Source organism: Drosophila nasuta, chromosome X (genome assembly GCF_023558535.2).
Source record: "Drosophila nasuta strain 15112-1781.00 chromosome X, ASM2355853v1, whole genome shotgun sequence".
Classification (NCBI taxonomy): Eukaryota; Metazoa; Arthropoda; class Insecta; order Diptera; family Drosophilidae; genus Drosophila; species Drosophila nasuta.
The window spans coordinates 2,882,585-2,899,241 of NC_083459.1; the positions used below are offsets into that span (position 1 = coordinate 2,882,585).

At 37.0% G+C, this 16,657-nt stretch overlaps 2 protein-coding genes across 2 annotated transcripts; both read right to left on the reverse strand.

Moving 5' to 3' along the window:
• Positions 1 to 3,385: 3,385 nt before the first annotated feature.
• LOC132795961 (alanine--glyoxylate aminotransferase 2-like) lies at positions 3,386 to 10,477 on the reverse strand. Its single transcript, XM_060806941.1, has 4 exons — positions 10,153 to 10,477; positions 9,013 to 9,131; positions 4,638 to 4,872; positions 3,386 to 4,565 (listed from the first exon to the last, which is right to left on the reverse strand). Exons 1-4 carry the CDS (start codon positions 10,239 to 10,241, stop codon positions 3,509 to 3,511), a joined length of 1,500 nt encoding a protein of 499 aa, XP_060662924.1. The 5' UTR covers positions 10,242 to 10,477; the 3' UTR covers positions 3,386 to 3,508.
• Positions 10,478 to 11,787: 1,310 nt separating this feature from the next.
• On the reverse strand, positions 11,788 to 15,033 carry LOC132796200 (odorant receptor 13a). The gene is given in 7 exon segments (XM_060807282.1): positions 11,788 to 11,909; positions 11,961 to 12,149; positions 12,403 to 12,510; positions 12,568 to 12,667; positions 13,477 to 13,805; positions 13,807 to 13,933; positions 14,669 to 15,033. Coding segments are annotated over 7 exon segments (1,284 nt in total). The 3' UTR covers positions 11,788 to 11,843.
• Between the last annotated feature and the right edge of the window lie 1,624 nt (positions 15,034 to 16,657).

The window sequence follows — 16,657 nt, forward strand, 5'->3', positions numbered from 1 at the left end:
AATTGTTCATTCCCGATTGTTGTCGATTAACGTTCTGCAGATTTTGAGACTATGAATATGCCCCTAAATGTATGCTACATTTTTTTGTCACCGTCACAAGTTCAGTGTATTTCGCATACGCCATGTAGTCCACGGCACTATACGAAATTTGACATTTTTTATTAATTAAATTATTTTTCTAATTTCAATAGATAATGGTTGGTTGGTTGCAAACCACAAAAAAAGTTTAAGATTTTACTTTTGGTCAGAAAAAGTGGTAAAATTTCCTATACTGCTTGGGTTACACTATGTTGAATTTGACCCGTTTTTGTGGCCAAAATTAAAATTTTTGAAATTAACAAGATTAACAAGTTATTACTATAGAAAGGTATTTTAGAAAAGTGGGCGTGTCAACGCCCACAGAAATTGAAAAAAAAATCGAACACAGGATGAATGTCTTATTTCAAATGCGTCCTGCAAATTTGGTTCAGATCGGATAAAAAATATGGAAGTTATTCAAGAAAAAAGAAATCGCAAAGGCTTGACCAAGGGCTTGTTTATTATTTTGCGAAAAGTGACGGTTTTTTCAGGGTTTAACGCAAGTAATCTTAATAGGGCAGCAAGATCAACAAGTTATGAAAGTGTATATGGCATTTTGTTTGTCGCAAAAGTTTCTTGCTTACGCCACACTTCTAGCAGTTCGGCAATTCTGATCAAAATGTTGCTCCCTAATAATTCAAATTACGCAAAAAACCGCAAAAAACGCATAATGAGCTTACATATAGTGAATTCAGAATTGACAAATCTACAACATGTATATGATCACTCACTGAACAAATTTGAACATTTTAGTTAAAACCTTTTGGAAAGTTCAACTTTTTTTCGAAAAGTGACAAGGGGACAACACTTGCTAAATATACAAATTGTTAGAAAAATACGAACAAAACACGCAACATATTAGTATCAACACATAGTAATAACCTGAAGAAGTAATATTCCTTTTGAATTTTATTATTTAATGATTTTTTGTGGGAGATATGTCAATTTGAAGTTGCACCGCAAATTTAACATTTAACACAGCACGTGGTGTCCGCTTGCAACAGCTTACTTTAGCAGGTGTTATTTTAACATTCAACAGTTAAGTTAACATTTTATGTATACAATATCGCGATTTGATCATTTCTCAACATGGTAACATTAAAAAAACGGAAATTTTAATACTTGCGAAAAATGAGTTTTGGCCACGAAAACGGGTCAAATTCAACATAGTGGGTTAGAGAAACTTGTTTATATTCCTTAGATAAAATCGAAACATTTTTATACCCTCTACCTAGGGACATTTCCTACCCTTTAAATTATATATATTTTTGATCAGCGTTAACAGGCGAGACGAATTTAGGGTTTAGGGTTTTTCTATGGTTTATTTTGAATGTAGTACTATATCGATATACCAAATATAGCCTTTTTAGTATTGTGGTATATTAATTTGGTATATTTTTAGAATATGGTTGTAGTGAGATTGTCTTATTGTTTTTTATATCCGCTATCCATAGGGTTGAAAGGTATTACTGAAGCAGGATTTTGATACATACAATAATAAATAAATTTGGTTGCGATCAGATAAAAAATGTATAAGTTATTTTTAAAATTCTTTTGTGAGAGGTTAAACGCCTACTTACAACGGGTCTCAGTAGCTTTGGCTGATAATTCCATATATTTTGTACTCCATGTTAATAACATACCAATAGTATTTTTGCGTTTATTCGGAATGGGTATCGGGTATCTCACAGGCAAGCACACTCGATTGCACTATGGGGCATTTTCCATTTTAGCTGGCATTTAATATTACGAGTAAACCATAAGAGATTTTTTACTGCAGTTTTTGGTATTATGTTACTATATTCCTAAGGAATGTATCATAGAAAAGTAGGCGTGGCCACACCTCTACCGCCCACAATAATCTGAAAAAATTGAATATTACGGACACCTGTGGAGTTAGTATTATAAAATTTTTACACCAATGTGAACTTACGTTTCAGAATTCGACACGCCCATTACAATTTTTACCCGCCCCTTCCGCTCTCAAAATTTAAAAAAAAAAATTGTATATTTTGAGCAATTTTAGAGAAAAAGACCCCATTCTTAGTATACATAATATATAAATTCTAGCCCGGATGTGCACTGCAAATTTGTGTGCCGATCGGATCAAAAACATGGAAGTTATTCACAAAACATTGCTTCAGAACATCTATTCAGAAAACATCGGTGTTGGAAAACATGGGAATTGCGCCAATTGTGCGGAAAAATGCAGAAAAAGATAACTATTGATGTATTAAGAATTGATTATACAACAACATACAGTTGAAGTTATTGCTTACTTATGCTAACTTCATTTTCAAAATCCTTTCCAAAGTTGAAAATAGTTTTTCAAAATCCAGCTTTAAAAGCTTTTAAAAAATTACAAAATATTAGTATAAACACACACAATTTGATGAAATATTTACATTTAACATATAGTACAAACAAGCGAAATTATTATCCATGACTTCTTTTTTTTATTAATAGCTTTCAACATAAATAAATGAATAACAAAGTTCACTGAAAAAAATATGCAAACTTAGCGCGCGTGCTTTCGGATGCAACAGCTGACTTTACAGCTGTTATGCTCAAAAGAGCAGTTAGATATACATGTTGTTGGTATGAGCCATAACAGTTTGATGTTCTGTTAATGCATTGACATTAACATTTATCTAATTGGAACACTTTTCAAAAACGCCTAAATGCCAGCTAAAATGGAAAATGCCCCATAGTGGATTGTAGCGTTATTAATTGTTTTACCTGATATCTTCATTAAATTCTCCCATCCGCAAATAAATATCGACACTCATAATTAGCAGGGTTGGTGACAGTTTTCTATTTTTTATTAAAGCTTTGATTAATTTGTTGTCTACTTTTTAGAATATTTTCGTATTGACACCCTGCAACAATTTATATAATATTTGATTTTACTTGTGTTACAAATATAATATATGTATATGTATATGTATTTTTGTCTTTAGTACTTTGTACTTGTATTGTGTTTATTGTGGCATTGTCTTTATAGTGCTTTGAGCATTGCTAGTATTGGAACTTCATAATAAAATAAAAATCATTGTTGATGTATAGTAAAAAGTATTTGCATATATTTGTAATTGTTTGTTTTGCATTATAATTTAACAAAAACAACAAAAACGTGACAAAAAAATATGTATAATATAATGTATAACAATAGTAATAATTAGCATGCAAATATGTATACAAATGTTGGTCTACGTTTCTAGATACTAGAAGTAGAGCGCAAAAAAAACGTAGATATTGCTAAAGGTTGACTACAAACTAGGACATGGCACTAAGTCTATTCAAAAAAAAACATAAATATCTTTTGTGAATTTGTCGCCGTCGCCAGCCAGCTCTAGGACAGGTGAAGCGTGAGGGGAGATGTGGATGTTGATGTTGATGCAGATGCAGATGCCGCGGGAGTAAGTCACACTCAAACGGACTTGATGAGACGATCCTGTCGCTCAAACATTTTCGTCTTGTTCGCCAGCGTATCAGCCGCAGTGGCAATGACACCGTTTGTGGTGAGAGCAGCTGTGGCTGCGGCATCGGCAACACGAGCCTGCTGCAACTGCTCCTGGGTGAGCGTGGTGAGGCATTCGCGGAACGCAAGCAGGAACTCATCGGCGTTCTCCAGATTGAAGCACATGGGTGGCTTTAGCTTGATCACATTGTCGTTGGGCCCATCGCTGGAGACGAGCACCTTGTGCAGTTGCTTCATGCGATTGACGACCCAATGGGCGCCCTTAGTGTCCGGAATGCGTGCATCGCGATCGGTGACCAACTCAATGCCCACAAACAAGCCGAGGCCACGCACATCGCCAACGCAATCGAACTCCTGCTTCAGCTGGCTGCACTCGCGCAGCAGATAATCGCCCAGCTGATGGGCATTCTGCTGCAGTCCCTCCTCATCGATGATCCGCATCACCGCATTGGCAATGGCGCACGACACCGGATTGCCGCCGTACGTATTGAAATAGGCCACGCCCGTGGCATGGAATGCCTGCGCAATCTCTGGCGTGGTCACCACAGCGCCCACCGGATGACCGTTGCCCATCGGCTTGGCCACGCACACAATGTCGGGCACCACGTTCTGTGTCTCAAATGCCCAATAGTGGCTGCCCACACGGCCAAAGCCCACCTGCACCTCGTCGGCGATGCACACGCCTCCAGCCTGATGCACGGCGTCGTACACACGCTGGAAGTAGCCGGCGGGCGGCAATATTTGTCCGCCACAGCTCTGCAGGCTCTCGGCAATGAAGGCTGCAACGCCCTCACCCTTTGCCATCTGGCGCTCGCAAATGTCCGCAATGGGCTGTGCGTAGAGCAGTCCAAGATCGGCGTTGGGGAACTCCTTGTCCGTGTACTGGCCGCCATAGATGTCGGGACAGGGAGCCACATGCACATAGTCCGGTTTCTTCTCGCCGCCGGGCTGATTGAATTTATACGGCGAGATCTCCATTACGGACTGCAAGTGACCGTGGTAGGCACTGTAAATAGAGAGAGAGAGATGAGAATTAAAGCAACTCTGCCTGGCATTTGCATTGTGTTTGTCGACTTACTGGTCGAGTGTGATCACATCCTGACGCTTGGTGTAGTTGCGTGCCAGACGCAGCGCCAAATCGTTGGCCTCCGAGCCGGAGTTGACAAAGAAGCAAACGGAGAGCGGCGATGGCATCTTGCTGGTCAAGGTCTTGGCGCACTGCACCAGCTCATCGTGCAGGAAGCGATTGTTTGTCGAGATGGTGGCCATCTGGAGGGCTCCAGCGCGCACCACTTCAGGATGGCAATGACCCACTACAAGCAGAAGCAAAAGAAGAAGTGTAGTTAGAGCGGAAGTGTGATTAAAAAGACAACATCTACCCTTCCATTCCCTTCCTTTCTTTTCCTTTCTCTACCCTTCCATTCCCTTCCTTTCTCTTCCTTTCCCTTCCTGCCCTTGCTTTCCCTTTCCATACCTTTCCATAAATTTCCCTTTCTTTCGCTTAACGTTCCTTTGCTTTCCTTTGTACTCAAAACAACTCAGGAACTTTTCATCCCTTTCCTTTGCACTCAAAACAACTCAGGAATATATTTGATAACCAATCTTATGTCTATTTGATTAAACTATATTTATTGCCTTTACAATTTTGGGAAACTTTGAAAACAGACATTGTTATAATATCATACAGCTAAATGTGGCATATGAGTTGAGGCTTTTTAATCAAAAATTCCACATGGCTCCAGCTATGCTTGTAAATATTTATTTTAGCAAAAAGGTGCAAAAATGAAAAAAAAAAGAAAACAGAATAGATTTCATATCTCTGATTCATTCGATAGCCGCTAAGTTGAGGCCATGGCAACAAAATATTCACGTGCTGTTACCCAACACGATTCTCCGTTTATCAGCAGTAGTTTCTTTTGTTTTTGGGGTGAGGACTGAAATAGATTTCGTCATGGTCAAGTGGCGGGCTGTCTGAGCACGTGTTATCAACAGCAAAGAGGCAAACAAACAAACAACAAATTTTTGTGGACATTGGCAATTGAACAAACGGCATCGCGTGTGTTTCACGTGATTCTCGACACTGAGAGTTGAGGGCAAAACCCCCAAAAAAAGAAAAAGCAAATATGTATAAACTAGAGGAGTGAGCGTAATCTTTAGCAGCACTGTAGAGAATAAATCCGGCCCCGCGGGTTCGTTTTTATCGCATGCATCGCTGCTGGTGTCGGGGCCTGAGAATAGCATTTTGGACCCGGGCCTGTCTTATGAACGCGCTCACTTGTCATGCCTCCTACTACCCCCTCACCCTCACCCTCCCCTTCCCCCTTCCCATCCTCGTGCTCATCCACGGGCATCGTTGGCGTTGATGCGCAAACGTTTGATAACAAAAATACTCTGATCGAATATACTATATATACTCAGTGTATTATGGATGGGATAGTACTACATAGTCCGGTCGAATCTGGACCGACATCTGGCTGGCTGACTGGCTGGCTGACTGACTGGCTCGACAGCTCGCCTTGCACTCGCCCACACACTGCCAAATCACGTGAATCTCGATCAGTGCGACGTGTGCTTATTTTTAGGCGTACGACTGTTTAGCTAAAGCTTGTGATTGCGCCGCACGTCTCGCACACTCACACTCTGCTACACAATTCGGGGTAAACATAGAGAGTGAAATTGGTTTGCTGATTGATTAAATTTAGTTAAATTAATTCAATTAATGTTTATCTATAAAAGTTAAAGTTCATTGTACTATTTGATCACCTATTGTTATTCCCAGTCAAAAAGAAGATCCAATAAATAAAAAGTATAAAAAAAATTATAAGAGTCGGTAGATATTTTCTATGTATCCATAACTGGCTTTTCAAATTATTTAAATGTAATTCGAAAACATCTAAAATTGGTGAAAACAACAAATCAGTTCTAAAAGGCAATGACATCAAATTTTTAAATAATTTAATAATTCTGAATCCTGCTTCTACGCATAAATTTTAAATTGATTTACAAAAAACAATCTAAAAGATTGATATTTTGATGTACATATTTTTGTTTTTGATACAGTTGTTGTCCTTGTTATTATGATGCACCTAAAAATAGCGATTAAACAACATAGCCTAAGTGATTGACTTGTTCGTTATCAGCTTGTTTTGAGTTTCAATATTTTGCTGACGTGTGTAAAAAAATTCGCCAAGCACTGTTGTTTGGCTTTTCGCAACATCTTCGCACATTATTATTATCTATGATTGTGTTTTTCTTTGGTTTATATAGATGTGTATGTTTTTTTTTTGTCAATGTGCGCGTCTGACCGCGTTTTCATTGAATGGGAGGCGGAGTGTTTTTCACATTATCTTGCACAGAATTTTCCACTCGCAACGGACGCCAGCTGATTGCTCAGTTTGTTAGACTTGAGCAAATATTGAAAGTAGACTATGAGCACAGACAGCCGGACAGCTGGACGGTCAGTTAGCTGGACAATTGGACAAAGTGCGTAGCGATTTGCTTGTTGTTGTTATCTCAAGTACATTTCCACTCGGCACGAGACGTTCACATGTTGCCAGCGAGCAGCCAGTTCCAGGCCAGCGATTGCTGATAAGCAGAACTACTAGTAGAATGCTCGCCTCGGATAGTCTGTCGTCGTTGTCGTTGTCGTTGAAAAGTAGCACGAGATCAAACAACGCACGACGTTTCATAATAAACAATAATAAATTGTTAATGCCCGCCTTCTGCTGTGGTTGTTGCAGCAACACGTGCACACGTTGCTCGCTCAGCTTATCACGTTTGAAATGGAAGTGCGAGAATTGTAGTTTGCTTGTCGAACTCGTATCACGTTTGCAACCTGTGTCTTTTGAATACGAGTATGAATAGCCTCGACTGTTAAGCCATATCTAATAGATTTGTCAAGTTATTTTTAACGGCAAACAAACAACTGATGACACAATTTGTAAGCTGCATTCGTTTGAATTCGTTCGATTAGATTGGACGGACTGAGTTGGCAATATGCGTTGTGGAAATTGAAATTGCAATTGCAATTGCATTCAATGCAATTGATTGTGTTGTCCCCTTTGCTATGCGCCCTTATCAGCGGCTACTAATATAATTTTAGTACAGCCCGAAAATAGTCGCTATAAATAGTTGATGTACTGGGACAACGCGCTTATCGGACAACGTTGGGAACATCTGTTATCAGCAGCCCGAACCGTTATTACGTGCCCTATTAATGCTTATTTCGCGCTTTATGCTAATTTTGTCTCAATATTTGCTGTTCTTCCCAATGAAATTGAAAATTTTCCATTCAAGGCTGTAACCTAGTAACAGCAACAGCAACAGTTAACAGCTAACATTAACATTAACAGCAACAGCTGGCTTGCTGGCTGTAATAACAGAGCAGTGCATTCGACTGTTGGGCTAACAGAATGTTATGCGTAACAGTGCGATTGACACGGCGCTGACACTTACATAATGTTGTTGTGGGAAATCTTAATGGAAATTTCCGTTTAAAAATAAATCAAAATCAAAATAAAGAACAAAAAAAGGGGGCACAGTCGCTTGAGAGAGATTGAGGTTACTCAATTTGCAAAATTGGCGAATTGCGCGCTCACGTCAATCTCAGTTATTATTTGTTATTGCTGATGTTATTGTTATTGCTAATGTTATTATTGTCACCCCCCGCGACGACGTCAGAGCGAGAAAGTGTATCTATGTTAATCACACCACACATCTGGGTGACTGGCTGGCGGCATTGCCGTGTGTCGGGGCCCGAAATGAGCGAGCAAGCGAGTGAGCTGGCGTAAGCGGCCAGCATCTAATAATACGTATACGATACGTAGGCCGGCCCCGGCCCAGCACAGCACAGAGACCCAAACGACGTGTGTGATAAGGCTGAGTCAGTTTTTGCGCCAGCCCAGCTAGCCCAGCCAGCCAGCCAGCCAGCCATCCACTCGAATTAAATCGAAATACAACAAAAAAATAAAACAAAAAAAAACATTGCTCAATCGGGGCCTGAACATGCCGCCGATGTCTGGGCCTGCCGCGGCCATGGTCCGCGTGGGGGCAACCTTGAACTTGGCCACGCAGTTTTGGTCACACAAAAGCACAATTATGAAATTCAAACACACACATTGTAGTGTATATCATATTCATCATCGTCATCAACACGGTTCCTATTCCAAACATCCCCGCGGAACATTTGTAACTAAGCGAGGGGCAACTTTTTTGGTTTTTGGTGTATATATCAGCGTTTATATTAAATTATTATATTGTTATGATTGGCGATTATTTTTGTGTTTCTGTGGACCCGGGCCTGTCTGAGTGACGAGCCCATTATTTCATCGGGCCCCGGTTGAGCCGCCCACAAAACACACAAAAAAAACAAAAGATGAATCTTTGTCAAGTCGCGATTATATATACTACTTAGGAGAATATATTACTTTAAAGTAAAGTGTGCTGGAACTTACCATGTGCCACATTATTGATGCAGTCCAGATAACGCGTGCCCTCCTCATCAAACATGTACTGACCCTGTCCGCGAACTATTTTCAATGGATCAGATCGATAGAAGAGTTGGCAGGCTTGTCTATAAATTTGTCATTTTTGCGTGTTTTTTTTTTTTTGGTTGGTTGGTTGGTTGGTTGGTGCAGGATTTTAGAATTTGAAGTGCAATTTGAAATAAAAAAAAGAAGAACAAATCTGTGGTTTTTGTGTGTTTCTCCCATAAAAGAAATGAACTTAAATTAAGCTAAATCATGGTGAATATGCGAAAATGCGAAAAGCGAAATGTGATCATGTTACGAGTATGCATGATTATTATGAATGCACAAATAAATGCTGTTGAGTACGACGCAGTGCAATGCACTTATCGTCGGTGCAACAAAGTTGATCGTTATGACGTCGTTGTAACGGCATCATGCGATGGTAACATGTCGGGGCCTAGCGTAGTGTGATAATGATAACAATATCAAATAGTGGTTATGATGATGGGGGATAATAGTCTATGCAACTGTCTGCTGTTGCAACTCTTTTGGCGTCTCTTAGCCCCTTGGCCATAAACATTTACGAGATGATTTATGGCGAAACTTTTCATTTCGTTCTATTTAGCACACATTTGAAATAGGCAAGTAAATAAATGAAATAGAATATACTATACTACACAATGTTATTTATGTAGGTGTGTCTTTGTGTGCATTTAGCGTTTGTTGACGACGCTGTTGAACGCTGAGCGAGAAATATCAAATCGATAAAGGCCAAAAATAAATGCGGCTACTTTCGGCAAATTCGCGAGTGGCGCGACGGCCAAAAAAACAACAAACAACAAAACTTGTGCTGTTGGCAAGCAAACGCTTTGCTTCGCTCTTGCGGCATGTGGCATGTGGCATGCGGCAGCTGATGACTGTTTTGGGGGATGCCGCTTTGTTGACCTTGACAGCGAAACCGCTTGACGGAAGGTCACACACAGCATAACAGAAACTGCAGCTGCAAGTGCAACTGCAACTGCAGCATAACAGACCGACAGTAAAGTGTATTGAATGCATGATTAACTTGGTGAATATGTGGATGCAAAAGTATTACTTAATTAATTAATTTACTATAATACTAACCCAATGTGCTTGTTGCGCAGCTTAATCGTGTCCGATTTGGACAATTGCTGGCTGGCCACCGATTGCATTTGTTCACTTGCGAAAGGCATATTGACTGTGATTGACTGAATGACTTTTGAGATTTGAAAATTGAGAATTTCACTTGAAAATGCGCGCACTTTACTACTGAGGTTCCGGCAAGGACTGCTTCCTCAGAACTGAATTCTTAAAAAGGCTCTGTGTACTGTTGTTTACTGTAACTGTTACTGTTACTGTTGTTGAGCGCCGGGACGTATATAAACGTCTTTGGGTGCTTAGAAATTGTCGCCGAATGACAAATTCTATGCGAGAGTAGAGCTATTTTATAACAGTGGCCGTCGCGTCGTCGGCCACGACCAGCCCAGCCCACTCTATAGCCATGTGTATACGTATGTATGTATGTATGAATACACACGATTGCATACATACATATGTACATTGCTGTTGCTGTTGCTGTCGCTGCGACGACAGCTGCTGGCTGCTGCTGCTGCTGTTGCTGCTGCTAATGCTTTTGCTTTTGCTTTTGCTCTCTGTTAATGCGGTAATACTGGCTGGCTAACGCTCTGTTACTGTTAAGCATCGCTTTCTGCGAGTCTCTTCGTGTCTGTATGGGTGTGTGTGTGAATGCGTGTAAGTGGCGGCAACACACACGTGACTATCACTCAGTGTTATTGTCTCTCTCTTTCTACGCTTTGCTCTGTGTGCGCGCTCGCTTCTACGCCTGCCCTGCGTATGTATGTGTGTGTGTGTGTGTGCGTCCATGTGATAACAGCAGCAGCAAGCGTGAATGCAGCCACAACGTGGGCAAGGCAACAACAAAAAGCACCGCTATTACAGCAACAACAGCTCAAGTTCGATCAACCAACCAGCAGCGCCCTGCCCTTGTTGTTCCTGTTATTAGAGATGCGCACGTGCGTGGGCCCGCTAAGCACGACTACTAACAGAACGTCTCTGTCCATGACTCCATCGACATAAGCATAACTGTAATATATACCTAATTATCTGCTGATAATCTAGAACAATTGATGACATCTGAATTATTATGTCACTCTGTTCATTTTCATTCAATAATTGCCGGTGGACGTGTATTAAGCGGTTGCCGTTTTGTAAAACAACGATTTTTGTATACCAAAAAATAATAAATATTTACTATTCGAAATTATTTTTAATGAGAATGTAGTCCTTGAAAAATAAAGTAATAACAGAAACTTAAAAGAACCGTGACCGCAAGGAAAGTGCCAATAGTGCCTACTATTGCAAAATTGCCAAATAAAATATTTACATAAGCTAATTAATTAACATATCCATCACAATCATTATGTACATAATCACTATATACAGCTGTAGAGTCACTGAGAACAAACTGTCAGAGAGCAATGCAAAATGCAATATAATAGCGGGGACAGAAACCCCGAGTGTCGTCTGTTTTCGAATTTCGAACAACTCAACCGTCCGTTCAATTCGAATTGCTGCAGCCTCAAAGTATGCCACAAAAATATTTGCATACATTTTTTAAATATAAAAGCAAAGATTTGCACTGTTTGAACTTAATAGATCGTACATATTGATGTGAAGTGTAATTAAATTAATTCATTAAAATAGTTTCTTCTTTTATTGTTAGATATGATAATCCTTTTGGGTTTCACAAATATCATCACTAAGAAATCGAAGCCTTACGCTTTGTTATCATCCAAAAGTGATCGCAGTAATGTGAAATAGCTCATTGATGTGCTCAGAATCTGAAAAAGTGAAATTAACATCACAATTTCATTAAATTATTTCAAACATACCGCAGTAAAACTTTGAAGCGATAATGTGGAAAACTTAAAAGTTGTTATCCGCACTGGTTTCTGACTACACATTATCATAAATTGCAAATTCGTTCGAAATTCTGAGTTCGTGTAGGCACATATAGTGTTATCTTTATTTTGCACGCCGTCCCAATCGCAATTGTACAGATGCCAGGCAGTGATAGTCGACTAGTTTTCAGAGTGTCATGAAAAAAATTTCATGATTATTAAATGATCAAAAACTTAAGAAAAACTAAGATACAAGTGTTATTAGTTAATTAATTAACTATTAAGAAGTACGACTTGTTCGCTTTTATTTTACAGTATAAAATTGATTCAAGTAATTATATTTATATTATATTAAATACAAATACATTGTACAAACTCAAATTTATCGACGAGATTCATTACAAAATATCGAAATATTTTTTTTATTACTTACGTGTTGTATTAGTAAATCCCCATTTTTACAAATGATATACAACTGAGATATTGCCGAGGATATATAAATAATGAACTTCATATAGTCTCCAATAAACATGTATTTACTCTATGAAAAGAAAATGCAACTCAAATATTATAAAACGCTTGAAATGCAAAAACTTACAGTCACCAGCTGAAATCCCACCATGCATATAAGAAGCGCCGAGATGATAAGATTAATAAGTAGAATTGGGCTAAAGAAATCTTCCAATCGTTTAGCAAAACTACAAATTTTAAATACATTTATAATTAAATAATTTTTAATGAAATTTTTTATTTATTTATTATTATAAATTAATTTATAACCTAGCGTAGATTTACGCTGGCTGTTTTTGCTAATTTAATGAGATATATTTTATTGCTCGGATGCAAAATATATCGGAGTAGCGTCTTCATTTGCGATAGATTATAGTATTTAGTAACCAACTATATATGTATATATTATTATCTTCACACACATCCAATACGATTTTCCCGTTTTAATTGCCTTATCGTGTAATGTAATGTTTAAACAATTTCATGATTCGAACATACCAGATAAATAATTGCATATTTAAGACCATTAATTTCACTTGTGAGATACTAATATAGCCAAAAATACTATAATGTACCGAAGGCTATATCGATACACTAATATACTAAATATAGACATCGTTATATTACAGTACTTTTTGGTATATGTATTTTCAAAATATATACTATATTAGCAAGCCAAGCAATTATTATCCAAAGGTAGCAACCGCTTTTAACAATTTTATCTAATCAAAACCAAATTACAGAAATCATTAGAACAAAAATCTAGAAAAATAAAAAGTGCTCTCAAAAATATTATATCTATCTATCTTTATATCTTATAGTCTCTGAGATCTCGCTGTTCATACGGACAGATTATATATATATGGAGTTGGAGATGCCTCCTTTTACATGTTATATTCTCACCTACTTATTTTAAGATTTAAAGAAATACCCCCTTTTACTATTAACAAACATAAACAATCAAGATTCCTTTGGAAAGATTGTAAATAAAACTTACCGAATTATTTTGTTATGCTGCCTTGCACAGGAATGCAATTCTAAAGTTTGTTTTCGCTGTAATTTGGTAATATCAGAGTTGTTCGATGAGTTTGCCTTTGTCATGACTATTAAAACTTCGACGCGTTCATGAAGTAAGCGAAATTGTCCGCAAGTGTACGTTATAAAGAATCCAAATAGAGAGTCCTCAGCAAAAAGTGTCGTAACCACACAAATGCCCGCATATGATGTAAACAAATAGGTTGCCGCATAACTCATCCAATTTCTATATGGATTGTATGGAAATCCCATTTTGTAAGGGAATGGTTTGTCTTCGGCGTTCATGCCGAAATCCGAAAAAAAGTTGAACCAATGGGAGAATGCAATACATAAGTATGAGACAGGATAGCAGCATTGTCATTACCCGAAAAGTAATCATTCGTTTTCGACACTCCTTAGTAATGTGAACACTTTTGTTGCTAATGTGAGATAATAATCGCAACAACAAAATATATTTTTTAGCTATTTATGTGCATATATACAGCTAGGATGATTTTAATGGAATTTGTTAACCTGTGTATTAATGATGTGAAAGCAGCTATTATATTGCTACTGAAATTAAAGTGAATTTAGTATAAATAAAATACTAAAAATACGTCATAAACCTAGTTGTAGTTACCTAAAAAATGTTGAACCGTGCATTAATAATGCAAAACCAGCTTGTATACTATTATATACTGAAAGCAAAATGATTTTGGTATTATAAAATACCATAAAATACATCATAAGCCAATGACTTAGAAATTGGTAAACCTGTCAATTAATCATGTAAAACCAGATAGAATACTATAATATACTGAAAGCAAAATGAATTTGGTATTATAAAATACCATAAAATATGTAATTAGTTGAGATTTACTGTTACTAGTTGAGATTACTGAAAATTGATAAGCCTGTGTATAAATACCAGCTTTAAGACTACCATAAAATGAAAATAAAGTGAATTTGGTATAATAAAATACCATTCAATATGTAATAAGCCATGAACTTTATAAGGTCAACTAACGAATTTGAGCTGCACCTCATTTTATCATTATTTCTATTAAATTTGAATTATTTATGTAGACGAATATACGGACAAGAATAAATGAAACACTTTTTAGAATAAAACACACAGCTTTAAGTAAATCAATTTAATTTTTCCATTTACTTACTCTGGTATCCATATATGACTGACAAATTCTTGAACTAATTCTCGAAGCTGGTTCTGATTGAGACGCAAGTGTAGTAAACGAACAAAATTTAGAACACCCATTAAAGTAGTACAACAATTCTCGGTAAGCATTATAATGTCTCCAAAGTGGTCTATTAAAAACGATGTCTGGAAGCTGATTGTTATTCCCACTGAAACAATCACATACCACGACCAACACGAATAGGCCTTGCGAAAGAAGTTTTTTCGACGTATTGCGCCATTTTTCGAGTCATATTCCAATGGCCAAGAGCCATTTAATTTTAGCCAAATACATTGAAATGGCATGTAAAAATTTGAGTGCTCATCCGATTTAGGATTGAACATTATCGACAGAGTAGTTGTTCACTTCTACACTAGTCGTATATTGTGAAATTCTTTTTATAATGCCTCCCATCGGCTCATGAGTTAGTATATCAAATATCAAACACAAGTAGAATAAATAATGCGTCAATTATAAACGCACTTAATGTTTTTTTGTTAACTGCTTATCTGCTTATAATCACCACCAATAACATCAACTACAAATAGAATAATTAATTCGTAAATTACCTACAAAGAATAGCTACATTCAAGTTTTGTCTATACTCTTGAATTTTATGTGTAATATTTACAGTAAACGTTTTCCGTTCATAGCCTTATTTTAAGCAGATTTTCTGTTGGTATTTAATTTAAAATCCAATAAAGCAAATAAAACCATTTCACTTTTTTGACTGTCCTGACTTACTGCTTACTAAGTAAACTACGTATTAACTCGTATTAATGCATAGTCCCAAGTTTTTGGATAACATTTGAGCATTTCTACAGCTTTAAATTCCAAATATTCGTATGACATATTCAAAGACTACGAAGGTATCAATTTGTTGTACTGCATCCAAGTTCTTACCAGTTGCATGGATTCCCGCATTATCCTCTTGCAAAGTCCATAATAATAGTTCGGGAGTTGTTTAGGCCAGGAAACGGATATACGAGCCTAATTGTTCCCTTTATTTTTAAGGTTGGTAGAATTTATCGCCGCCATTTACTCGTCAGCAAATATTAATGTGACCAAAGTTAATGTTTGTTAAAATTCAGTTTTTTTCATTCATATTTATTATATTTATATTTCATATTTATTGTATTCTTAAATATAATTAGTCTATTTTACAATTTGTATTACTTACTAGCTTAAATTAAATTTCGTTTTTTTACAATATTTATTATGAACAATTTTTAATTTCGTTTAATTTTAGATTATTATAATACATTAATTATTTACTAATAGGCCTGATGCCTTTATGCTTTAACTCTATATAATGAGCCAAATCTGACGTGATAAACTCGCTTCTCCTAAATGAAAATGAACTACAAGAAATATCAAACTAAACCGATGCACACACGATTTTAATTAATAATAATTAATCCATATCATTGACCTAACACATATGGAAAACGATTTCTGAGCAATTTCAGATCAAAAGATACAATACTTAAGCTATTTGTTTGACACACTGACCCATGAAATACTCCAAGCCTTATCAGTACTAAGTAAGTTAACATGTCAAGTCAACATGTTAAGTCAACATCGCTAGTAAACATAGAAATACCCTCGCACATTGGCAGGACGAAGTTAGAAGTTACATAGAGTGCAGGAAACAACGAAGTTTTATTGAAAACAATTTTAAGAATATCTACATTAAAAATGTATATATGTAAAAAACATTGTAAAATCGTGCGAAACCTTTTTGCTCGATAGCAGTGCAGTTCGTATAGCTTTCATTCTTTATTCTATAACTTAGTTCTTAGTTTGAAATTAATAAAGACATTATTATACATTTGACCGTCAAGAAGTGTGGTCCTCTTTTCTTCAAATCTCGCACAACATAATTGAATTCCATAAATACTTATGCTCATCTCTCAACTGAATACTTGGATTCCATAATACTTCTACTCATCTCTCAACTGGATACCA

What these genes read in the sequence shown, in the direction of transcription:
- LOC132795961 (XM_060806941.1), bottom strand. Translation starts at nt 10,241, where the DNA reads ATGCCTTTCGCAAGTGAACAAATGCAATCGGTGGCCAGCCAGCAATTG. An exon ending in CTGCGCAACAAGCACATTGG is followed by an intron (nt 9,132 to 10,152) that starts GTTAGTATTATA and finishes ACAAATTTATAG; the next exon opens with ACAAGCCTGCCAACTCTTCT. An exon ending in GATGTGATCACACTCGACCA is followed by an intron (nt 4,566 to 4,637) that starts GTAAGTCGACAA and finishes CTCTATTTACAG; the next exon opens with TGCCTACCACGGTCACTTGC.